General features: G+C 42.5%; 1 protein-coding gene across 1 annotated transcript in view; it reads left to right on the top strand.

Moving 5' to 3' along the window:
- LOC142432596 (leukocyte immunoglobulin-like receptor subfamily A member 6) overlaps positions 1–26,433 on the top strand; it is a 74,307-nt gene that overhangs the window by 6,002 nt on the left and 41,872 nt on the right. The window contains 7 exon segments of the mRNA XM_075537823.1: positions 228–512; positions 3,851–4,175; positions 5,173–5,177; positions 9,231–9,338; positions 9,341–9,358; positions 9,361–9,458; positions 23,824–23,879. Coding sequence (XP_075393938.1) covers positions 228–512; positions 3,851–4,175; positions 5,173–5,177; positions 9,231–9,338; positions 9,341–9,358; positions 9,361–9,458; positions 23,824–23,879 — 895 coding nt within the window.

The following is a 26,433-nucleotide window of genomic DNA, read 5'->3' as shown; positions in this document are numbered from 1 at the left end:
AAACTGCTTTAAAATCAAACAAACAAACAGTGCTACTCTGTCCTATAAAGTTGTTATGAATTGGAATCAACTTGATGGCACAGAAATATAAATGTTTCATGTCAGCTCAGATCCAGCTGAGCTCTATTTCGTGTGTGTGTGTGTGTGTGTGTGTGTGTGTGTGTGTACTCGTGTGTGTTATGTCTCCGTGTCAACTCAGTGGCATCTGGGCTCCATTTCTCTTCCAGGGGACTTTCCCATTCCCATCATCTCTGCAGCGCCACGTTCTTTGATTCCCTGGAATGGCACCGTCAAGGTGCTGTGCAAGGGGACTCCTGAGGCATACCTGTACCACCTGGAGATTCGGAGAAACTCTGAGTACCAGGTGGTACAATCAAAACTGGGATTACAGGAGGAGGCTGAATTCACCTTTCACCCCATGGATCCACACTCTGCAGGACGTTACCACTGCCAATACAGGAAATACAATGGCTGGTCAGAACACAGTGACGCCCTGGATTTGGTCGTGAGTGGTAAGGAGACATCCAGCAGCTATGATCCTTTTAAAAAAGAGAAATTTTAATAGACTTCATTTTTTTTTAATGTGTAAGAAAGACCTTTACATGAGGGAGGGGGAGCAGGGAGGGATGGGGGGAAAGAGGACCTGATGCAAAGGGCTTAAGTGGAGAGCAAATGCTTTGAAAATGATGAGGGTGAAGAATGTACAGATGTGCTTTACACAATTGATGTATGTATGGATTGTGATAAGAGTTGTATGAGTCCCTAATAAAATGCTTTTAAAAAAGAACTTTATATTAAGAAGTAATTATATAACAGGAAAACATCCCAGCCCAGTCCAATACTAATCCATAAGTCCAATACTAATGCAGGAAGATAGATGACAGGCTGATGGATGCAAAGTCGTGTGGATCCAATGGTGGTGGTAACATCACAGGGTCACCAGAGTCAGCCAGCAGGAAGGTGAAGGACAGAACTAGACTTCATTCTTTAGAATTATTTTAGATTAACATAAAAACATTTGAGATGATATTATGGTGAATTTTCATATATCTGGAACTATTTATGGTAAGTTGGCTACCAGGTCATGAGAAAGCAAACTTTATCAGCATCCAAATACATTGGGTACAGTTTCAAATAAACTGCTTCAAAGAAAATGATTGGCTTTCAACGAATTGCCTTCCAATGGACCGGCCTTTCGACTGATGGGTTTCTCACATCAGATCACATAATGAGGGATGATTACATTGTATCTGCCAAATCACTGAGAATCAGGGCCTAGCCAAGTTGACACTATCCTAAGTTGTGTAGTCAATTCTGACTCATAGCAATTATACAGTACAGAGCAGAATTACCCCCAGTGTGTTTCTACCGTTAACTCTTTACAGGAGTAGAAAACCTCGTCTTTCTCCTGCACAGTGGCTAATAGTTTCAAACTGCTGACCTTTTGGTTAGCAGCCCAACTCATAACCCACTATGCCACCACTAATGAAATACATACACATTTTTCCGTTCTAAATATTTCGCATAAGGGAAATCGTCCACTGGTCCTTTTGACTTATTTCACCACAGCATGTTTCCAAGGTCCCCTCATGTTGTAGCCAAATAGCAAGAGACCATTTCTCCTTGTAGAAAGCAAAATGTACACTAATGTTCATTGCAGCATGTTTCACAATAGCCAAACAATGGACATGACCTGAATGTCCATAGAAGATAACTAGATAACCATAATGTGACATATCTGAACAGTGAAATTATATTCTTGTTGTTGTTGTTGTTGTTGTTAGGTGTCATCGAGTCTGTTACAAATACATAGTGACTCTCTGCACAACAGAAGGAAACACTGCCCAGGCCTTCGCCATCCTCCCAATTGTTCCTGTGCTTGATCCCATTGTTGCAGACATTATGTCAGTCCATCTTGTTGATGGCCCTCCCTCAGCCGTCAATAACCCACGGCTTTAAGCCCAGTCCTTAGATGGCCTGAGGTGCACTCCCAGTTTCCACCATGACTGTTTAGCTGATTCTGACCCATAGTGACCCTGTGTGCTTCAGAGTAGAATTATGCAGAGTTGATCAGTGACTATGATCTTATTGATCTTATTGAAGGATAACCGGTTCTTTTTTCGCTGGTGTCCAAGCCCAAGCAATTTATGCCATCCAGGACCCCACCCCAACCCCAATCCCTTTCCAGGCATTCTTTTTACACAATGTCTCCTTTGGCTCCTGACACTGCTCCTCAAACTTTGTGTACCATCTCTTCTTTCCCCACTCCCACCCCCAACATATGGCTGTTCTTTCTGTCTTTAAAGACCAGATATGTATCTCTTGAAAACTGTGTGTCTTCTAAGCCCCATGGACGGCTGACCTTCTCAATCTGTCTGCAAGAATTTGAGCCAGATATCTAGTAAAACACACAGGGGACAGTTACAGATACTTCTTAGACATAGCCAAACATCTTGTGGGATTGGGTTTCTGAGTCTGAAGAATTAATGACCATAGTCTTACGGGACATCTCAGTCAATTGGCATATTATAGTTCACAGGTCTGCAGTCTAGTTTGGTAGGTGGCGAATGGGGGTTTCAAATTTTGGGAGAAGTCATCTAAAATACAGCTCTTGGTCTCTGCTGCTCTGGAGCAAAAAGAAGAAGAAGAAGAAGAAGAAGAAGAAGAAGAAGAAGAAGAAGAAGAAGAAGAAGAAGAAGAAGAAGAAAACTCAAGGTTTAAAATAGAAATTAATTTCCAGGACAAAGAGTCTCCCTCTACCCTGAGACCAGTAGAACTAGATGGTGCCCAGCTACCACAACCAATCAAAACCCCAAACTCAATTTCGACTCTCAGTGACCCTATAGCACAGGATAGAATTTCCCTGGTGTGTCTCCAAGACTGTAACTGTTAATGAGCGTAAAAAGCCCCATCTCTGTCCTGAGGAGCATCTGGTGGTTTTGAACTGCTGACCTTGTGGATCGCAGCCCATAAACACTAGGTCACCAGAGTTCCTAACTACCACTACAGACGGTTCTAATCAGGGCTAAAATAGATGGACCCTGATACAATGGGACAATGATGTGGACTAGAACCTCACATTCCTAAAATAAAAATAATGAGATCTATCATACTAGGAGACTAGAAGACTCACAAAATGATGACCCTGAGATCTTCATCAAATCTTGAACTTCAATGAGACCTGTAGCTAAAGAATAAATTGGGCTGGAAAATAAGGATCATCACTCATGACTGTGCCCCTTTAAAAAATCACCAAGATGAGACCAAACAGCCAATAATTACTTTTAAACAAAGGTGGGAATGCAAGTGGGGAGGGAAACCAGAAGGATGCAAATGGAACAACCCATTTGGAAATCTTGAGGGAGCTCCTGCATTGTGAAGAGCATATGTAAGCAGTTTCACAGAGGAACTTGTGCAGAAACGGTTGAGTGGGAAGCAAACTTTCACCCAATATAGTATCACTTTAAAGAAAAAAACAAAACAAAAGAATGTGTCTCTCCTCCCCCCACCGACTCCCCAATGAATTCACCTTAGAGCAGCGGTTCTCAACCTGTGGGTCGCAACCCCTTTGGGGGTTGAATGACCCTTTCACAGAAGTCGCCCGATTCATAACAGTAGCAAAATGACAGTGATGAAGTAGCAACAAAAAAATTTATGGTTGGGGGGTCACCACCACATGAGGAACTGTATGAAAGGGTCACGGCATTAGGAAGGTTGAGAACCACTGCCTTAGAGGAACTTCAGTTCCTGAACCAGCATCTTCGCTTCTCTTTGTAAGAATCCAAAACAGTGGGCGGGGCTGATGGAGAAAGGACACACCCACTAACAGCCCCCCTCTCTTCTCTTTTAGGAGCGTATGACAAACCCTCCCTCACAGTGGATCCGGACTCTGTGGTGATGCTGGGAGAGACCATTTCCTTCCGATGTAGTTCTTCTGCTAACACCCCATTTGACAGATTCTCACTGACGAAGGAGGGGGCAGTGGACATACTCCAACATCCAAATGAAGGACAGCAAAACAACTTCAGCCTGGGTCCCGTGAACTACAGCTTCTCAGGGAGCTACAGGTGCTACGGCTGGTACAACGCCAGCCCTTATGTCTGGTCCTCTCCTAGCAATGTCCTGGAGCTTGTTGTCCAAGGTAGGTCCCCAAAAGCAACACCAAACCAAAGCCAGTGCTATGGTCAGCCAGTGCTATGCTGACCCGTAGGATGTCCGAGGATGTGAATCTTCTCCCATTGAGCTGTTGGTGTGTGTGAGCCACAGACCTTGCACTTGGATGTCCTGTCCAGTGCTTATCAGAAGTACCAGCGGGGCTCTTAATATGGGCACATCCTATCATCCCACACAGATTCTATAGCCTCCTATAGGTTACGACGAATTATCCTAAAATTTTAGGCCATCATGGATTGTGCCCTTTACTTTGATGCCATATTTGGTTTATGAAATGTTCCTGGTGGTTTGGATCCACCCGGTGTGGTTCCATGGGAGAAAGACCTGACTTTCAGCTTCTGTAAAGATGACCGTGGTGTTATGTGTGCGTGTGTGCCATTGAGTCTGTTCCCCACCAGAGATGCCCTAAAAGACAGCGTGAAACTGTCCCATTGGGTTTCCTAGGTTGTAATCTCTCCAAGGACAGATAGATCACAAGGGCTTTCTCCCATGGATACTGAGTTGGAATTGACTCAATGGCCAAGGATTTATGGAAATGCTTTCACGTGTTTTCCTATTCGTATGATATTCCCTTGTATTATTTAGGCATGCTTTTTTTTTTCAAGAGAAGGAGACCTCATTCTAGGCTTAGTCCACTAACATATGTACATAGGCATAATTATACAGGGATACATAGTCCTGGTGAGGAGCCCTGGTGGTGTAGTGGTTACTCTTTGGGCGGTACTCCACATGATTCACAGTTCGAAACCACCAGCAGCTCCTCAAGAGGAAGACTGGGCTTGCTACCCCTGTAAAGAGTTACAGACTCTGAAACCCACATGGGGTCGCGATAGGTCAACATTGACTCAATAGCAGTGAGTATATAATCCTGGTGATGCAGCATTTAAGGACTCAGAGTTAACCCCCAAACTGGGGGTTCTAACCTACCCAGAAGCTCAGCAGGAACAAGATGTGGCAATCTGCTTCTGTAATGATTATAACCAGGAGACCCTGAGTGAGGCTGGGTTGACTAGAGAAAGAAATCCAGTGACGCTCAGATCTGTGTAAGAAAGAGCTTTATAATAAGAAGTTATCATCTATCAAGAATCCAGCCCAGCTCAGTCCAATTCAAGTCTATAAATCTGATACAAGTCCATCCCTCTTGAGGCTCACGCAGTCACCTGCAATGATGCAGGATGCAGGAAGATCACAGGCCTGTGAGTGCAAAGTCATGTGGATCCCAAGTCGGTGGAGAAAAGTGAAGGGCTCTGGCAGATCTCAGGGTCAGTGAGCAGAAAGGTCAAGACAGAGATGGGGGTTGGGTTGGGGGTGGAGAGTCCCTAGGTCCCCTAAGGAGAAGGCCATGCCCACTAGGAGGTGCCATCAGTCTATGATCGGATTGACAGGTTGGCGACCACCCTACACTTTTATGTATCTTCAAGTGCAATTATGCAACTACCCAAACCCAATGGAAGGAACAGCTCTACTCTGTCACTTTGGGTCCCTGTGAGTCAAAATGGACACAGTGACACCCAACAACAACAACCTCTCTTTACCTACATCTATACTCACGCATTGTTGCTCTTGTGAGTTGCCATCAAGTCGGCTAACACAATGACAAGCTGCCTGGGAACTGTGTCATCTTCATGAGAGTTAGAATGTTTGCTTCCATTGTGGCGGCGATTGTATCAATCCATCAAAGCCCATGCCTTTACCTAGATCTATACATATATCTACCTACCTATTCATTTAGTGGTATTAAATGCTTCTTCCTTCAAATATTGAGTTCATAATGTGGTTTTCCTGTTTTAATATTACTACAGTAAATTATAAGATGTATGGCTAAAAGGAATTGTTAGGCCACGTCCCTTCCCACCTCTTGAGGTGGAATTGTGAGCTGAGGAATTCGTGATTCACCTGTACGTGGATAAAGCATCTAACTTGAATATATCGGTATTTGTGTATTTTGTTATGGGCAGTTTTCCTAACCAGGCTGCATGCTGTTCGGTGGTTAGGTGCTGTCGAGTTGGCTTCGACTCATAACCACTCTGTGTACAACCGAAGGAAGCACTGTCTGGTCTGGACCCGTACTCACGATTGTGCTTGGGCCCCATTGCGGCAACCACTGTGTCAGTCCATCTCCTCGAGGGGCTTCTTGTTGGCTGCCCCTCTACTTTCTTAAGCATAACGCCCTTTTCCCGGGACTGGTGTCTTCTGATTCCATGTCCAACATACTTGAGATGAAGTCTGACCATTGTCTCTTCTAAGGAGCATCCTGGTTGCACTTCTTCTATGACAGATTGGTTTGATCTTCTGGTAGTCCCTGGTACCTTTAATATTCTTCACCAACCCCATGATTCAAATGCATTAAATAAACCGATCTTCATGATTTAATGTCCAGCTTTCAAGTGCCTATAAGGTTATGAACGTATCATGACTTGGGTCAGATGTACCTTGCTCCTCAAAGTGTCCTCTTGGATCTCCAATGCTTTAACGAGGTTTTGTGCGGTAGATTTTCCAAGTGTGATACCTTAGATTTCTTGACTGCTGTTTCCATCAGAGCTGCTTGTGGATTCAAGTAAATTGAAATCCTTGACAACTTCCCTCTTTTCTCCGTTGACCATGATGTTGTCCATTGATCTATTGGGGGGGATTCTGGCTCTCTTTACATGGAATCGTCATCCACGCTGCACGCTGTAGTCCGTGATCTTCATTAAGTGTTTCAATCCTCTTTGCTTTCAGCAAGCAAAGTTGTGCCATCTGCATACTGGAGATAGTTAATAAACCTTCCTCCAATCTTCATGCCATGTTCTTCTTCATACAGTCCAGCTTCACAGATAATTTTCTCAGCAAGGAGACTGAACAAGTATGGTGAAAAGATATCACTCTGACACAACCCCTTTCCTGATTTGAAGCCATTCAACATCCCCTTGTTCTGTTCCAATGACCGCCTCCTTGTACATGGTCCACCGGAGCACAATAAAGTGTTCCAAAATTCCCTTTCTTTGAAACGTTATCCATTAGACCATATCAAATTCAAATAAAAAACAAAGACCAAACTCACTGCCATCGAGTTAATGCCAACTCATAGTGACCCTATAGGACAGGATGGAATAGCCCTTGTGAGTTTCAGAGACTATAACGCTACGGAAGCAGAAAAACCCATCTTTCTCCTGCAGAGTGGTTGGTGGTTCAAACTGCAGACTTTGAAGTTAGCAGCCCAACTCATAAGCAGGACACCACCAGGGCTCCTCCCAATATAAAACTACCCAGTATTAAAAAAAAAAAGCCAAAATGACTCACCCATGTTGGCTATAGTGCTGAAAGAAGAGATCTCCTGGATACAACAATGGATTCAGCTCTAAGGATCATGAAAGGACCGATAAGCTTTTTTATTCTTATTACACACACGCGCGCACACACACACCTCACTGCCATCAAGTTGACACTGTCTCATAGTGATCCTATAGGACAGGGTAGAACTGCTCCCTGTGAATTTCCAGGATTCTAACTCTTTACATCTTTCTCCCATTATGCATAAGATTACCATAAATCAGAGCCAAATTGAGGGCAGCTAACAATATAACACCCTTGAGGGAAACATGGATCTATCTGATCCATATAACAAGTGAAGGAAATTTTTGAGTGAGCAGCAAGGCCTTGCAAATGATCACTCAACAGAGAAAATTAACGTGACCTAAATTTTTCTTGCCATTCTTGCTTATCGGTAGCATTCTGACCATATGCTTCCAAAACAGATTAGCTTATTCTTTTGGTGGTCCATGGTACTGCCAATGTTCTTCACCGGCACCACAATTCAAATACATTGATTCTTCTTTGGTCTTCCTTTACCCAATGTCCAACTTTCACATGCAAATCAAGCTACTGAGAATACCATGGCCTGGGTAAGGCGCATCCTAGTCCTCAAACTAACATCCTTGCTTTTCAAAACCCTAAAGAGGCCTTGTGCAGCAGATTTATTCAATGCAATTCATTGTTTGAGCTCTTGACTGTTGCTTCCATGAGCATTGATAGTGGATCCCAGAAAGATGAACTCCTTGACAACTTCAATCTTTTCTCCATTTATCATGATGTTACCTAATTGGTCCAGTTATAAGGATTTGAATTTTCTTCACACTGGGCTGTAATCCATACCGAAGGCTACCATCCTTAATCTTCATCAACAAGTGCTTCAAGTCCTCCTCACTTTCAGCAAGCAATGTGTGTGTGCCATCTGCGTATCTCAGGTTGTTAATAAGCCTTCCTCAAATCCTGATACCACCTCCTTCTTCATATAATCCATCTTCTCCGATTATTTGATCAGCACATAGATTGAATAAGCATAATGAGAAGATACAACCCTTATTCACACCATCCTTAGAAGCAGGGCTAAGGAGACTTCTCACATACTTTGGACACGTTATCAGGGGACTCAAGACGAGGCCATCTTGCTTGGTTATGTAGAGAGACATCGATAAAGAGGAAGGCCCTCCATGAGATGGACTGACACCGTGGTTGGGACAATGGACTCAAGCATGACAGCCATTGTGAGGATGGCCCCGGAGGAGGAAGTGCTTCATTCTGTTGTCCCTCAGGTTGATATGTGTCAGAACCAACGCAATGGCACCTAACTACAAGTGTATCTCACTTTTTTCCCTGACCTACTCTCCAGGTACCAGCAATGGTGCATCCTTATCATAAACGAGAGAAGAATATATACATTGTTATGTGGGGCCAAGAAGGTATACAGTAGAGAATCAAGGGTGGGGGATCTATGGGGATGTTGCAGGTATATGATCAGACCTTCAGGAAAATGGACAACTGGGGAGGGAATAAAAGGCAAGCACAACCTCTCCGTGGCCATTTTCTTCCCCTGAGAATCCTAACTGCTCACCCACCGACCCAGATAAACAGATAAATATGGTTCTCATGAGTATATGCCCTCATTGAAATGAGCCAGAGTGGGGCCATATTTGGGGAAGTCAATAAGAGAAATGAGCTCCCATGTCAGGAATCTGGGGATGGAATGTGGTGGGATATGACCAACAACTAATCCTCTCTTTGATTTATGTCTCTAGATACCATGCATCAGGATTACGTGGTAGGGAATTTGATCCAGTTGAGCATTGCAGGACTGGTCCTGGTGGCTCTTTTGGTGATATTGATTGAAGATTGGCACAGCCATAGGTGCTACACAAAGAAGATAGGCAGACTTGACTGGACCAAGCTGGAAGAAATAAAAGTGTCGCACAAGACGGACCTTAAACCAGGCCCTAGTGGCCATTGGAAGACACCTGGAGGTGAAAGTATAGAGGAGTCAGAACTTGCGAGTCTTAGATGAAAGAGACACTCAGGAACTTGGATCTATTTTCAAGCCAACCAAATAATGTTTTCTCATGTGGATCTGCTGTTATTTCCATTCCACCTTGCTGGACATTAATTGTAATGTTTCATCTTCACTTTGATGTTGAAAACTCTTCTCATCTTCCTTCTCCGTGTTTCTTCGTGATCACATTTAAAGAAAATAATTGCCACTACCATATATAAATAATCGACAAAACTCAAAACCAAAGACTGCCATTGAGTTGACATCGACCCCTAGCAACCCTAGAGGACAAGGGAGAACTGCCCCTGTGAGTTTCCAAGACTGGAAATCGTACAGGAGTAGAGAGCCGCATCTTTCTCTCAAAGAGCTGACTAACAAATACCCTGTGATCCTGAAGCTACCTTCTTCATTCATCCATAAACTGGCAAAAGTGAATGCCATCAGTCTTGCGATTTTGTCCTTTTTCCCTCTATTTAGGTGCCATTCATTTAAACACTGCTATGTGTTTAATCTACCAATTAGTTTTCTCCTTTAATTTTAAGAATAATTAGAAATGTATATGATTTCACCAGACTTTGTTTCCCCCCCCACACACACACACACACTGTGCCTCTCGATATAGGCAGATCCTGATATAAATCTAGCACCATGAACACCTCCTGGAGGTGTTCCTCCTGAAGTCTTTGTCTTCAGACTAGTTCTAATTGCATGATACTGGTTCATCCACATGAAAGATTTACCATGTGAGCAATTTTGGAAAACAAACATTTCATATTGAACTAAGAAGGCTTTTTAAATAGTTTGATACATAATTCACATACCACACAATCTAATCATCACAATCAATTTTGGAAATTTTTCTTCTGGTACTCATTGTTGTCAGCTTCCCATTGCCCTCCGATCTCCCCTGCCATGGCCCTAGGGCATTATCAATCCGGTTACTGCCTCTATAGATTTACCTCTCCTGGATTCATATATAGAAAAACATACAGGGCTCAAGCAGAAAGAAAATGCTTTGACAATGATGATGACAACATTTGTACAAATGTCCTTGACACAATGGATGAATGTATGGATTGTGATAAGAGATATCATAGCCCCCAATAAAAGCAATTAATTTTTTATAAAAGAAAAGAAAACCACACAAAACACAAATCAAACAACAGCAATGATGAAACAAAACAGAGAAAAACCTCAGTCAAAAGAAAGCACAAACTATTAAAACTTTAAATCACTTGATTGTTGTTGTTTTTGTTGTCAGATGTCATTGAGTAGGTTCTGACCCAAAGTGACCCCATGCACAACAGAGCGAAACGCTGCCTGGTCCTGGGCCACGCTCACAATTGTTCCTGTGCCTGAGACCACTGTTGCAGCCACTGTGTCACTCCATCTCATCGAGGGCCTTCCTCTTTTTCACCGCTCCTCCACTTTACCAAACATGATGGCCGTCTCCGGGGACTGGTCTCTCCTGACAATAGTGCGACGTATCTAAGATGAAGTCTCACCATCCTTGCCTTTAAGGAGCATGCTGGTCATACTTCTTCCAAGACAGATCGGTCTGTCCTTATAGCAGCCCATGGCACTTTCAATAGTCTTCTCCAGCACCGCAATTCAAATGCATCTACCCCTCTACATTCTTCCTTATTCAACATCCAACTTTCACATGCATATGATGCAATGGAGAAGAACCTGGCTTGGGTCAGGGACTCCATTGTCTTCAAAGTGACATCCTTGCTCTTCAATTCTCTGAAGAGGTCTTGTGCAGCAGATTTACCCAAGGCAATGCCTCTTTTGACCTCTTTTTATAAAATCATTTTATTGGGGGGCGCGTGCAACTCTTATCGCAATCCATACATCCATCCATTGTGTCAAGCACCTTTGTACATTTGTTTCCATCATCATTTTCAAAACAATTTCTTTCTACTTGAGCCCTTGGTATCAGCTCCTCATTTTTCCCCTCCTTGCACAGCCCTTGACAATTTATAAATTATTATTATTTTGTCATGTCTTACACTGACCAATGTCTCCCTTCACCCACTTTTCTGTTGTCCATCTCCCAGAAAGAGGGTTATATGTAGATCATTATTATCAGATCCCCCTTTCTCCCCCACCTTCCCCTTACTCTCCTGGTATTGCTAATCTCATTATTGGTCCTGGGGGGTTTATCCATCCTGGATTCCCAGCTCTTATGTGTACCAGTGTACATGCTCTGGTCTAGCCAGATTTGTAAGGTAGAATTGGGATCATGCTAGTGGGAGGTGGGGGAGTATCAAAAAACCAGAGGAAAGTTATATGTTTCATCAGTGCTATACTACACTCTGGCTGGCTCGTCTCCTCCCCTCTATCGACCTCTTGACTGCTGCCTCCATGAGCATTGGTTGTTGATCCAAGCAAGACAAAATCCTTGACAACTTCAACCTTGTCTGTCAGTTTGTCATACGGTGGTAGCTTGTGGGTTGCTGAGATGCTGGAAGCCATGTCACTGGTATTTCAAATGCCAGCAGGGTCACCCAGAGTGAACAGGTTTCAGCAGAGATTCCAGACTGAAAACAGGCGTTGAGGAAGAACTTGGCTCTCTACTTCAAAGGAAGAAGTCGCTGAAAACCTTATGCCTAGCTTCAAAAACACTTTAAAATGGGTCAAAAGGAAAATCAAACAATACAGTTTTAGATTTTAGCTTAACTGCATCTGCCATGGTTTACTTTACAATGCTCTCTGTCTGATAGCATAGTGAGATTAGTTTATTGTGCCAGCCTGGCTGATAGACACAAGTGGGATTAATTGAAGGGCACAGAGATAAATGATTCAGTGAGCCTCACTTTTCTTGTCTCTCGCTCTGTAATCATCAGACCAGTGTGCCTTGCTTGTTCTGTGCCTCAATTTAAAGGGTACACTACCAGTGGGACGCCTAGCCTGTGGACTGTGTCGCTGTAAGTTGAGGTCCCTTTAAACCCACATAATTGAAATTTACATCTCTGGAGCTGGGGACTGACAGTTGGTGACCTGGCTGATGGTTGGTGACCTGCCTTGCTGTTTGCTGCCTGTGCTGGGATAGCCTAGTTCTCTCTCTACAGAGGACTACCTGACGGCCCTCAAGACTTGAAGAACTGCTAGTGTCTCACAACTCTCTCATGGAAGTGAGTTGCACTGAGCCATTTTTACTGCTTTATAATTTAACTGTTCATTTCTTGTATTATATATCTATCTGTATATAATTTAACAGTTCATTTCTTGTGTTATATATCTAACTATCTTTATAAATAAATAAATGTGTGTGTGTGTGTGTGTGTGTGTGTGTGTATCGGCAATCTGGTTTTATCTCTCTAGAGAACCCTGTCTAATACACATGACTATTCACATCCCTGAACTATTGTTAGAGAGGTTTTAGGGGAGACTTAATCCACATGGAGACACTGAAAGTGGATTTTGCATTTCTGTTCTCATCCATCCCTTCTTCAAAACAAGTGCTCAGAATTTAAGCTTGGATACTGTTCCCTCCTGCAAATTTGGATTTTATTATTTTTGATCTTTGGATTGCACAGGCTGGGGTGCTTCCTTCATGTGGATTGTGTTGATGCCTCACTTAGATGGCTTGTTGTTTTAAGACCAACCTTGAAGACATCAGATGCTATTCTTTCTGATAGCTGGGCACCACCTGGTTTTTTCACCACATTTTTCTATCACAGCCTTATCTTCAGTGATCTCTCCATGAGGGCGAGTATTGAGTAAGGTTATATCATAAGAACTGAATATTCTTATATTGGGGGCTAGAATTAAATGGGAACCCCAAACCCATCCCTGTAATTATGATTTATATATCTCTGGTTCACTTTAGAGACATCATCATCATATTTTGATAGAGAACATTATAATTCATCCCCCTGGAGCATAAGATAATTCTACTGATCGTGTCATCAATGTAGGCAATGGCATAGAATTTAAAATACTGTTGAGAAAAGGGATATTTCAGAACAAAATACATACATTTTTTACTTGTTCAGATTAAACTCTTAAATGACTAGACATATTTACACAAGCAAGGGGGGTTGTTGATAGGGGAAAACTTCTAATAACACTCATTCACAGAGGCAGAAACATGCCTATCAGACTAATATGTGTCCTAAGAAAGCAAGGAGAGCATTAAAATAATAAATATATGGTAGTCTGCATTAGTCCGGGTTGACTAGAGAAACCAATTCATATACACTCATGTGTGTGTAAGAAAACTCTTTATATAAAAAGATCAATTGTATATCGAGAAGACATCCCAGCCCATTCAGATCAAGTCTGTAAGTCCGATATTAGCCGAGATGTCTAATACTAGTCCATAAATTTCTCTTTAGACTCGCGCAGCACATGCGATGATACCGAATTCAGGTAGATGACAGGCCAGTGGGCAGAAGGTCTTGTGAGTCCAGTGGCAGTGGAAGCATCTCAATGCTGACGCACGTCTCCATGTGTCTCCTCTAGCTCTCTGAGTGTCTCAACAGCAGGAAAGGGAAGGCAGAGAGAGTGCTCTGGCCTCCAGTGAGCTATTTATATCCTGCATGCCTCCAAATGAAGTCATCAAGCTGCAACCTGATTGACAGGCGAGACTCCACCCCTTGGCTCAAGTTGACAGAAGATTATGTAACTGCCACAAAGTCCCAGGCCACCATTCACTGGGTATCCTCAAAGCAAGAGATCCGAATCAAAGTCTAACAACTGCATTGCTTTGAAATAGCTGTCTTCTGCTTCTTCTCACACTAAGGTGTTTGATCCTTAAGTCCAAGACAGTAGATCACTTCCTTAAATCTGCTACAGGTGAGTTTGAGATGAAGCCCAGTTCACTTTGTGGGGTTTCTACATTTCTGGTGTGGCCTATGAAGGATGCTGTGTGCCTTGAAAGGACAGAGTCTAAAGTCCCAGTACTCTATAGCACACAGCCTAGGTCACCAAGATATGGCTAGAAACTAGGTCACAAGTGTCCAATTAGATACCCAGTGTTGGGCATATGAATACCCCTTGGGTTCTATATAAGTTTCATTAGGTGGTTCTTTCCCCAGTGGGAGGTTGTTTCACCCCATTTACCCACCGGAGGAAGTGTACTCACCTTCTCCAGGACACACATGCCCCCCCCACCCCGCCCCTTCATCTTGACTTGGATTTTGAGTATGTTTCGCTTATCACTCTTGTAAGAGTGTCTGTTGATTTGGGGTGATCTTAGCACAATGTTGTGTGGCAGCCACTGAATGGTCTCCCTCTCCCCCCGTCTTGAAAAATGGACCCCAGCTGAGATGAGGTCTCCTCTGATAAAGTGTATTTTAACAGGTACATATAAAGGATGTGATCGATGTTTCCTGGACACGAGGAGGATCTCCACCTCGATGCCTGGGAGACAGCGTGAAAAGACTGCACGTCCTGAGAGCAGTAGTCTACCTTTTTCTTGGTGTTTCTCCTTAACGCAATGGACTCCAAGTATGTATCCTTTTGTGATAGACTAACTTCACCACTCAACATAATGGCTCCTAAATCCATCCCTGTCCCGAGGTGTTGCATGGTTTCATCGCTATTTTTTAGGAAGTGCAGAGTAGTCTCGTGTGTGTAGATACCAGTGTGTCTTTATCCATTCTTCTACTGATGGACATTTGGGCTGTTGCCCGCTTCTTGCTACTGTTAACTCTGCTGCAATGAACATGGGAAAACATACATCAGTTCATGTTCTCTCTCTTACTTCTTTGGAGTATATGCCCAGCAAAGGCATTGCTGGGTCGTATGGCATTTCTATTTCAGTTTTAGATAATGCCGTATCACTTTCCCCAATGGTCGTACATATTTACAAGCCCACTAGCAGTGTATAAGAGTTCTAGTCTCTCTGCAGCCTCTCCAGCATTTGTTACTCTCATTGTTTGTTTGTTTTTTAATTAGGCTATCATTGTGGGGATAAGGGGATATCTAATCATCATTTTGATTTGCAACTCCTGGATGGCTCGTAATTACGAGCATTTTCTCATGTGTTTGTGAGCCATTCGAATGCCATCCCTTGTGAATTGTCTATTCATGTCCATTGCCCACCTTAATTGGATTGTCTTTTTTTTGTATTGAGATATCACAGAGGTCTATAAATTTTAATCATTACTTCCTTATTCATGAAATCATTGCTAAAGACTTTTTCCCAGTCGTGGGCTCTCTTGGTTTACTTCTTTTTTTTTTAACTTAAAGAGAGCATTTATTGTCTTTTTTTAAAAATCAAATGTGCTTTACACAATTGATGTATGTCTCGATTGTGGTAAGAGTTGTGTGAGCCCCTAATTTATTAATCTTAAGAGAGACAAAGAGCTCAAAGACATTATCTGGATGAGGGAGGCCACAAACACAAGTTTAAAATGGTGCCCCTTGTTTTCCTCTTCTGATGAAGTCTTTTCATGTGCGTATTTTATTCATTTATTTGTGTGTTTTTTCATTTATTCATTGTTTTTATTCATTTATTTGTTTTATATGTTTATTTTCTTTTGTTGTTGAAAATATACACAGCACAATAGACGTCGATCAATTCAATGATTTCTACATGTACAGTCGAGCGACATTGATTCTGTTCAAGCTGTGTAGTCATTCTCCCCTTAAATGCTTTTAATTACTTGATGACTTTTAGAGAGGCAATTTGCTTCTGAACAATAGCTCCATTAGTCATGCTAAGGTTTCCAGACTAAAAAGTTCACAAACAGAGATGGACATTTATTCTTGAATAGTTTGAGACTGGAAGAACAATGGCTAAACTATTTTTGTTTTCTTTTTGAAAGGTCATTTTATTGGGGGCTCTTACCGCTCTTATAACAATCCATCCATCAATTGTACCAAGCAGATTTGTGCATCTGTTGCCATCATTATTTTCTAAACATTTACTCTTTATTTGAGCCCTTGATATCAGTTCCTCTTTTTTCTCTCCCTCCCACCAGTGTTTTATTTTTAAACAGTCCCAGTCATCTAATTTGTCTTCCACTGTGTCTACTTCCTTTATTTTATTTGGTAGTCTGTGTGTGCCCTGAAGTTTGTCCCCATTTCTAATTGATGATCTGTACAGCTCTGGGATTTACATTTATAGGTCTCTAACCCATCTTGAGTTTGTTTGGGGGACATGGGGAGAGGTATGGATCCTGTTCCATTCTTTTGCAGATGGAGATCCAAGTTTTCCAGCACCATCTGTTGAAAGGGCTGCCCTTTTCATTGAATGGGTTTTGGGTTCTTTGTCAAAAATCAATTAGGTGTAAGTGGATGCTTTGATTTCTGGGTTTTCCCTCTTGTTCCATTGGCCACAGTATCTAACTGTGTACAAGAACCAACCTCTTTTGACTACAGTGTCTGTGTGATAGGTTTTGTGGTCAGGAAGTGGAAGGCCTCATGCTTTGTTCCTCTTTTTTGAAAAGTTCTTTTCTTACTCTGGGCCTCTTCCATCTCCACAGGAGGTTGGTTTTTCCTTTTCTTTAAAGGATGAAGTTGGGGTTTGGATCGGAATTGTTTCTAACAGTCTTTTTCTGTAGTCTGTGGAGTTCTGTGTATGTATACTCATGTCATCTGCAAACAGTGAGCGTTTCACATCTCTTTGTCTAAAGGCATGCCCCTGAGGTCTTTCTGTTGACTAATGGGCTGGGTAAGACTAAATCAGTCATTAAAAACACAATGACAACTCTTTCCTTTTTAATCATTTTATTAGGGGCACATACAACTCTTATCACAATCCATGCACACATTAATTGTGTAAAACACATTTGTACATTCATTGACCTCATCATTCTCAAAATACTTGCTCTCCACGTAAGCCTCTGGCATCAGCTCCTCACTTTTGCCCCTCCCTCCCCAGTTCCCCCTTCCTCGTGAATCCTTGATAATGTATAAATTATTATTTTGTCATCTCTTACACTGACCAACGTCTACCTTCACCTACTTTTCTGTTGTCCATCCCCCAGGGAGGAGGTTATATGTAGATCCTTGTAATCGGTTCCCCCTCTTGACCCCACCTTCCTCCACCCTCTCAGCATCACCACCCTCACCCCTGGTCTTGAAGGGATCATCCACCCTGGATTCCCCGTGTTTTGAGTTCCTAACTGCACCAGTGTACATCCCCTGGTCTAGCCAGATTTGTAAGGTAGAATTGGGATCATGATAGTGGCGAGGGGGTGAGCATTCAGGAACTAGAGGAAAGTTATATGTTTCATTGCTTCATTGTTGTTACACTGCACCCAGACCCAGAGGGTGGTGATGTCGAGAGGGTGGAGGAAGGTGGGGTCAAGAGGGGGAACCGATTACAAAGATCTAGTCTCCTCCTATCTTATTTAGACAGACCTGCAGAGATAATAACATGAACATAAACAAGGCAGAGCAAAACCAAGCAACAAAAGAAAACAAAACAACAGCAACAACAAGCCAATGACAAAAAAAACACAACTACAAGAAAGAAAAGCTTGTAGTTAGGTCAAGGACTGTTTGTTTGCCTTTGGGAGTGTTTTCTGGTTGAGTCTGATGGGGCGCCAAGTCATGGCCCCAAAGTGTATTTTTGGTATTCCCAGGGGAATCCGTTGCCCTGTTCCCCTAGCTGTTCTGTTGCACACCCTTAGTGTTTTGCCTCAGTGTGGTGGGATAAGATCGGGCAGTACTCCCACACTGTGTCTCCAGTGTTGTCCCCTGTAGGGTTATGGGTCAGTGAGGGAAGTCCTGTCTCATAGTGGGGCTGGTCATAAGGTATTCTTTGTGGATTGGCTGCTCTGAGCGGGAATCTCTTAGTCCAGGCTTGGTGGGCCAGGATGTGCTCCAGTCTCTCTTCTTCCCCCTTCAGTTGCTCCCGTGTGCTCTGATCAGACATGACCCTCTCCCTGAGCTGCAGATTTAGTGCTGTCCTCTGAAATAAATTCTTCTAGGGGGAGGGGCAGGTGTCCATGTAGTTGGGACTGGGGCCAGCCCTTCAGACCTCTCCACTGGTACCCTACGCCATGCTGGCGTGTTGCATTCACATCTTGGAGCACTGAGTTGAAGTCTGGTCCCTCTTTCTCTGTGAAGATATAAACAATACCCTCCCCTTGGGTGGGTTAGTGCCCTGTGCCCCCGCTACACCTTTCTTTGCTTTCTTTTTTTTTTCCTTCTCCCTGCCCTCCTTTTTAGTTGGCTACCATATATATCCCTGGATTTGGTCCAGCCCCTGCCACACTACCTGGTCCTCACCCCAGGAATGTTTGTATACAGTAGCATTATCCCTATGCCCCATTTGCATTTTTAAAGCTTACCTTAGCAGGACTCATGTTGTACTTGTCCTTTTGTGCTTGGCTTACCTCGCTTAGCATGATTTCCTCCAGTGCTTCCCATGCAGCGATGTGCTTCATACGTTCATCACTTCTTTTTAGCGATGCATAGTACATCATTGTATGTATGTACCACAGTTTTTTAATCCACTCATCAGTTGATGGAAATTTAGGTTGTTTCAAACTCCTTGCAATTGTGAACTGTGCCTCGATGAAAATTGGAGCAAATATGTCTGACTGTAGTTTGTTTCTTGCCTCTACTGGGTATATGCCCAGTAGGGGGATTGCTGGGTCATATGGTGGCTCAATTTCCATCTGTTTTAGATATCGCCAGATCCATTTCCTTAGAGGCTGTACATACTTACAGGTCCACCAACAGGGGATGAGAGTTCTGGTTTCCCCACAACCCCTCCAACACTTGTTATTTTCTGATTTTTTTTTGAATTGGGCTAAATTTGAGAGTGTTAGGTGGTACCTCATTGTTTTAATTTGCATTTCTCTTATGACTAAAGATCAGGAACATTTCCTCATATATTTATTGACCATTCTGATTTCTGCCCCTGTGAAACTTCTGTTCAAGTCCTTTGCCCACCTCCTCGGTGGGAAATTAGTTGTTTTTTTTTCTTTTTGGAAGCTAGCAGAGCATTGTAGATTTTAGCGATAAGGCCTTTGTCTGATGTATCATTGCTAAAGATGTTTTTCCAGTCCACGGACTCTCTTATTACTCTCGGTGAATTATTTCAATGTACACAGGTGCTTTGTCTTCAGTATATCCCATTTGTCAATTTGTGCCTTCTCTGTGTTTGTGTCCTTCACTATTTCTATGTATTCCCTGTGCCAAAGTTCTCAAGTTGGTCCCAATTCCCTCACTGATGGTCTTAATAGTTTGGGGGTTAACTTCAAGATCTGTGATCCGCATTGAGTTAATTCTTGTGTATGGAGTGAGATAAGGGTCTTGCTTCATTTTTCTGCAGGTAGATATCCATTTTTTCCAGGATCACTTGTTAAAGAGGGCATCTGCTTCCCATTGGATGTTTTTGGGCCTTTATCAAAGATCTGTTTTCTGTATGCTGATGCTTTTATTTCTGGGTTTTCAGTTCTTTTCCATTGGTCTGAGTATCTGTCACTGTACCATTATCATGCAGTTTGACAGCTGGGACTGTATAGTATGTGCTAAAGTCAGATAAAGCAAAGCCTCCCACTTTGTCCTTCTTCTTGAGGAGTTCTCTGCTAATTCTGGGCTTCTTCCCTTTCCATATGAAGTTGGTAATAAGTTTTTGCTTTTTTTTTAAAGAAAGATGAGGGCAACTGTATCGGGATTGCATTAAATTTATATAGTGCCTTGGGCAGAAATAACATATTTACTATATTGAGTCATCCAATCCATGAGCATGGGATATTCTTCCATTTGCTGAGGTCACTCTTGGTTTCTTGTAATAGTGTTCTGTATTTTTTCTCTTATAGATCTTCTGTTCTTTTAGTTAGGTATATCCCTAGATATTTCAATTTGTGTTTGGCTATTGTGATGGGTACCACCTTTTTTATCTCCTCTTCTGTGGTCTTATCCAATGTGTATAGCAGTCCAATAGACTTCTGTTTGTCTATCTTGCAGCCTGCCAATCTGCCAAACGCCTCTGTTGCTTCCAGTACTCCCCTTGTGGAGCTTTTAGGATTTTCCATATATAAAATCATATCATCTGCAAATAACGATAGTTTCACCTCTTCCTTCCCCAAACAAATACCTTTGATGTCTTTTCTTTGTCTTATGCTGTTAGCTAAAACCTCCAGTATGATATTAAATAACAGTGGTGACAAGGGGCATCCTTGTCTGGTCCCCGTTTTCAGTGGGATTGTGTTAGTCTTTTTTCCATGGACTACCATGTTGGCTGTGAACTTTTCATAGATAACTTGTATTGTCTTGAGGAATTTTCCTTCCATTCCTATCATCTCAAGTGTCTTAAACAGGAATTGGTGTTGGATGCTGTCGAATGATTTTTCTGCATCTATCGATATTATCATGTGGTTCTTATCCTTTTTCATGTCTATGTGACGAATTGTACTAACGGTCTTTCATATGTTGAACCATCCCTGCATCTCTGGTATGAATGCCACTTGGTCATGATAAATTATTTGTTTTATATACTTTAGTATTCTATTGGCTAGTATTTTGTTAAGAATTTTTGCATCGATATTGCAAAATTAGGGATATTGGTCTGTAGTTATCAATTCTTGTGGGATCCTTGCCCGGTTTTGATATCAAAGTTATACTAGCTCCATAGAAGGAGTTTGGGAATTTGACATCTTTCTCTATGTTCTGGAAGAGTTTGTGTAGGATTGGTGTTAGTTCTTCCCTAAATGCTTGGTAGAATTCTCCAGTGAAGCCATCTGGTCCAGGGGATTTTTTTGTTGGTAATCCATTGATAATCTTGTCTATTCTATTGCTATGGGTCTGTTGAGATTCTTGGCATCCTTTGGGGTATGTCTAGGAAGGGATTGTTTTTCCAAGAATTTGTCCATGTCTTCCAAGTTATTGATTTCACTGGAGTACCATCCTTCATAGTACTGTGTAATTATCATTTTGATTTCATTAGGGTCTGTTGTAATGTCCCTCTCTCATCCCTCATTCTTGTCATTGAAATTTGTTCCCTCCTTTCTTTGGTTAGGTTTGCCAGTGGTCTGTCAATTCTGTTTATCCTTTCAAAGAACCAACTTTTAGCAGCATTCGTTTTTACCATAGTTTTCTTATTTTCCCTCTCCCGAATCTCAGCCCTGATTTTTATTATTTCTTTTCTTTGGCTATTAATAGGATTGTCCTGCTGACTCTGCTCTAGTTGTTGTAAATTTTGTGCCAGCATATCAATCATGAGTCTCTCTTCCTTTCTCAGGTGTCCATGTATTGCTATGAAACTTCCTCTGATAACTGCCTTTGCTCTGTCCCATGAGTTTTGGTACGTCGTGTTCTCATGCTCGTTGGTTTCTAGAAATTTCTTAATTTCATATCTTATCTGTGCCAGTACACACTCCTCTTTGCAATAGGGAGTTATTCATCCTCAAATTGTTTGCTCTTGTTTTCTTCGTCTTCCTTTTGTTCATTTCCAGCCTCTTAGCACAGTGGTCAGAGAGAGAGGTCTGTATGATGTCAATGTGCTTAAATTTATGTAGATTCACCTTATGCCCCAGCATGTGATCTATCTTCAAATATGTGCTAGCCATGCGGGCTTGAAAAGTATGTGAATTTTTTTTTAATTTGGATGAAAAGCTCTGTAAATATCTATCAGGTCAAATTGTCTAAGGGCAGTATTTAGATCTTTAGCCTCCTTATTGAGTTTCTTTCTCTGTGGTCTATCTCTCTCAGAGAGCGGTGTATGGAAGTCACCCACTATAATTGTTGAGGCTATGATTTCTTTTGGAATGTTTGGTTGACGTATTCAGCGGGTCTCTCATCCGGGGAATGTATGTTTACAATGCTCAGTGGTTCTTTGTCTACCATTCCCTTGAGCATTATACAGTGCTCCTCCTTATCTCTTTCCATGTTTTGCACTTTGAGGTCAATTTTATCCAAGATTAGGATTGCAACCCCGGGTTGTTGTTTTTTTTAATTGCTGTTTTCTTGGTATGCCTTTCTCCAGCCTTAGATTCTCAGCCTATTTTTGTCTGTAGCCTTGAGATATGTCTCCTGTAGGCAGCAGATTGATGGGTTGTGTTTCTAAGCCACTCTGCTAGCCTCGATCTTTTAATGCCTGAGTTCAGACCATTGATTTCAGGATTATTATCTCCATCTGCGGACTCTGATGTCATGTTATAACTTTTGTGTTGGGTGTTTACCTACCTTCCTTTCTTATTAGTGTGTTGTGCATGTGTTTGTGTGTGTCTCATTCTTGACTTCTTTTCATCCTTAAGCCAATTGCTATCTTGGGGTCTGTTTTCTCTTTGTTGCCCTCTTGGTGAGGTTGTTCTGTGTGGCAGTCTCTTATTTATGCTTGGTGGGTGTTATTCTTCTGCCCATACTGGGTCGGCAAGGATGTTTTGTAGGGCTGGGTTTCTTCTAACATATTCTTTGAGTTTTTCCTTGTCTGGGAAGTCTCTTACTTCTCCATTTATCTTGATCGATAAATTGGCTTGGTAGAGTATTCTTGGGTTTGCATTGTTTTCCTTCAATTTTTGGAATATGTTACTCCACACTCTCCTCTTCTTAATAGTTTCTGCTGATAGATCTGAGCATATTCTTATTTGGGAAATTTTTTATGTGATTTCTTGTTTTTCCCAAGCTGCTCTCATGATTTTCTCCTTTTCATCAAAGTTGGATTGTTTAACTATTATGTGCCTTGGTGACTTCTTGGGATTTAGTCTACCTGGTGTTCTTTCAGCCTCCTGAAGGGTTGCCTGGTTTTCATTCATTAAACTGGGGAAGGTTTCCTCCAAGAATTCTCTCACTATTGTTGCAGATGACTTCTTTTTTGTGTCTTCCTCTGGTAAACCAATAATTCTAATGTTGTTCCGCTTTAAAGCATCAGACATAGCTCTTGGGTTTTCTTCAGCTTCTCTAATGATCTTATTAGATTTTTGTTCTCATTTGTTAAAGTCTGATTGGCTGTCCTCCACATCACTGGTGCGGTTCTCTGCTTCCTCCAGTCAATTCTCGAGGTCTTTGAGTCTGCTATTGATTTTTGTTATCTCCTCCCTATGTTCTTGCGTTTTCCTTTGGTGTATGGACTTTATCTCCTCTATCATTTCATCCTTTTGCTGTATTGTTTCCCTCATATCCTGTATGGCTCCAAGCAACATTCTGAAAATTTCTCTCTGTGTCAGATCAATGTCTGCTTCTTCTATGCACGTCATCAGATTCAGGACATCTTCTGTCATTACCTTTTGTTTCTCCTGTTTTTCCGTTGAGGTTGTTGGGACTTATGGCTGTTTGCATTGCATTGTTTTAGAGGAGCCAGGTGCCATTTTCCAGGGAGTCAAGAGCACTGGCTCTCTCTGGGAGAATTCTAGGAATGTTTCTTCAAACTGCTTGCAGCTAATTTCACTATGGATTTAGCCTACCACTTTATCTTCCTGTGGCTACCCTCTCAGGTGAGGTCCCCAGAAGGCTGGTGGGTTGCCTGCTTTGGTGTAGAGCACAGCGAATGGTGGGCAGAATCTCCCTGGTCAGGTAGGTCACTGTGAAAGTTGGGCAGAGGTTCCTGCAGCAACTTGGAATATTGGTGAGTGTTGGCCGAGCTTCCTTAGGCCATGTGAGGCATTTAGGTATGCAGGAGGAAGTTCCTTTACTGTCCCTCAGTCACATGGGACAATAAAGGAAAAATAGGAGCTCCGCCAGCCACACAAGCAGGAGTTCCCCATAAGAAGTTGGGAGGAGTATCTCTTGGTGTAGTTCAGCTGGGCTTTCCCCAGCCTCAAGCTACACTGCACAGGGCAGAGCTCATCTAACTGGGTGTGGGGAAGGTGTAAATTCCCTAGGCTAAGGGGAGGCTTAGAGGTCGGCTGTTGAGTGTGAGAGAAAAGGGAAGAGACAAAGAGGAGGAAAAAAATTTTAAATAAACCCACTGAGACTGTAGGGGGTGGGGGATAGAGAGAATAGAAGGAAACAAAAGTAACAATATAGCTGAGCCCCGGTCCCTGCCCATGGGGCTGCAAGGGTTTAATCACTGCGCTGAGGCAGCGATCTGTGACTGTGTTGAGATTAAGCCCATGCACCAGCTCCAAATGGTCCCGGCGCCAGCTGAGACAGTAGCGGGCTAAGGTCAAATCATAGCCGGCCTCTACTGTGGTAAGCCGAAAACCCCCACCCCCTCAAAACCTTGTGGATCTGTGCCTACTTATCTTTATGATGCTCCTCCTGTGATCCAGCAGTGTTCAATTTCCCTCTAAGTAACTCTCCTGGGCTGATTTCTGCGGACTCCCTCTGGTGTGTGTTACTCAGTTACCATCTTTCCAGAAGTCTTCAGTGACAACACTCAAGAGCAGAACTTCTCCATAGAGTTTCCAATACTGTAATCTTTACAGAAACAGACCACTAGCTCTTTCTCCTGTGAAGTGGCTGGCAGGTTAGAATTGCTAGTCTTTAATAGTTGAGCATTTTAACCACTGCAGCATCAGAGTTCCTAAATTGGCCATAATCCACTGCCATCAAGTCAACGTCAACCCATAGTGATGGGCTTGAACTGTCAACCTTGTGGTTAGCAGATAACACCTAACCAACAGTGACATCCCTCAATGTCATTTAATTCATTTTCTGGCTCTTTATAAAATCCATTATAAAAATATAAAGGCCCCACTCTCAGTGACACAAGGTAGCACTGCCTAACTTCTTCATTTACAGAGAGGTCAGTGCTACTTGATAAAACCCTTGCTGTAGGCATGGGTTTATTCCCTTCCCGTGGCTTGTTTGTTTTTTTAAGGCAGAGTTTCTCCATTCTACTTGCTGTTTTCCATCTGTTCTGCCTCACCTCTGCAGCCTGTGCTGAATTTATCGGTCAAATGGGATTTCCTTAGGATTGCCTGTCTGTGATTTCCAACTCATAACAACCCCATGTGACCAAGTGGAACTGCCCCATAGGGTTTCCCAGGCTGTGATATTTAAGGAAGCAAATTACCAGATTGTCCTTCCAAAGAGCAGCTCCTGAGTTCTGATCTTTTGGTTAGCAGCTAAGCATTGAATCATTGCACCACCGAGGATCTTTACAAAACTCATAATTCCTACAGATTGCTTTTTTCCTAGCAAAACGCCTGAGAACTCCAAACAAATCCAATGGAAGATACAACAGCCCTGGGTAAACTTTGGACAGCTGCTAAATAAAACATTTCTCTTTTGACAAATAAGACAAGGTGAACTGTTTTAGTCCGGGTAGAGAAACAAATCTGGAGACACTCAAATGTGTATGAGAGAGAGCTTTATATCAAAGAGTAATAGTATATTAAGAAAACATCCCAGCCCAGTCCAGATCAAATCTATAAGTCTGATATTAGCGCATGTGTCTGATACCAGTCTATAAATTCCTCTTCAGATTCATGCAACACATACAATGATGCTGAATGCAGGAAGATCAGAGGCCAGTGGGTGGAAAGTCTTGTGGATCCAGTGGTGGTGGAAGTATCTCAGCACTGACATGGGTTTCCATGTGGCTCCTCCAGCTCCAGGTCTCACCAACCTGTGGTCTTCCTGCTTCATCTTCCTGCTTCTTACTCATCGGCCCCTGCAGATATAGGAGTCAGGAGAAGCCTTTAACTTACATCTGACTCATGAACTTGAACCAGGCTGGACTTACTTCTATGACTTTGTGAGCCATTTCTTTATATAAATCTCTTTCTCTATGCATTTTTTTAAATGGCTTGGTCTTTTGAACCCATCAGCAGATCCACAGGAGAAAGATGGAGCTATCTGTCCCTGTAGAGATTATAGCCTCAGAAAATCTGTATAGGATCACATGAGTCAGGACCAACTCAATGAGGAACCATAATATCAACCAGGAGTCCCTGTTTCCTTCTTCCATTTGGTGGTGCAAATGGCCAGGAACTGAAATACCAACTAGAAGGTTGATGGCTCCAAGTTACTCTCAGGCATCTCTGAAGACAGGCCTGGTGATCAGCCTTCAAGAAGGCCCAGCTTTGAAAACTGTATGGAACAGATCTAGCCTGTATACAATGAGTCAGAATTCACTCAAGATCAGTCAATAACAGCCG

This window comes from Tenrec ecaudatus, chromosome 18 (assembly GCF_050624435.1).
Source record: "Tenrec ecaudatus isolate mTenEca1 chromosome 18, mTenEca1.hap1, whole genome shotgun sequence".
Lineage (NCBI taxonomy): Eukaryota > Metazoa > Chordata > Mammalia > Afrosoricida > Tenrecidae > Tenrec > Tenrec ecaudatus.
This window is presented reverse-complemented; position numbering and strand designations above follow the sequence as displayed.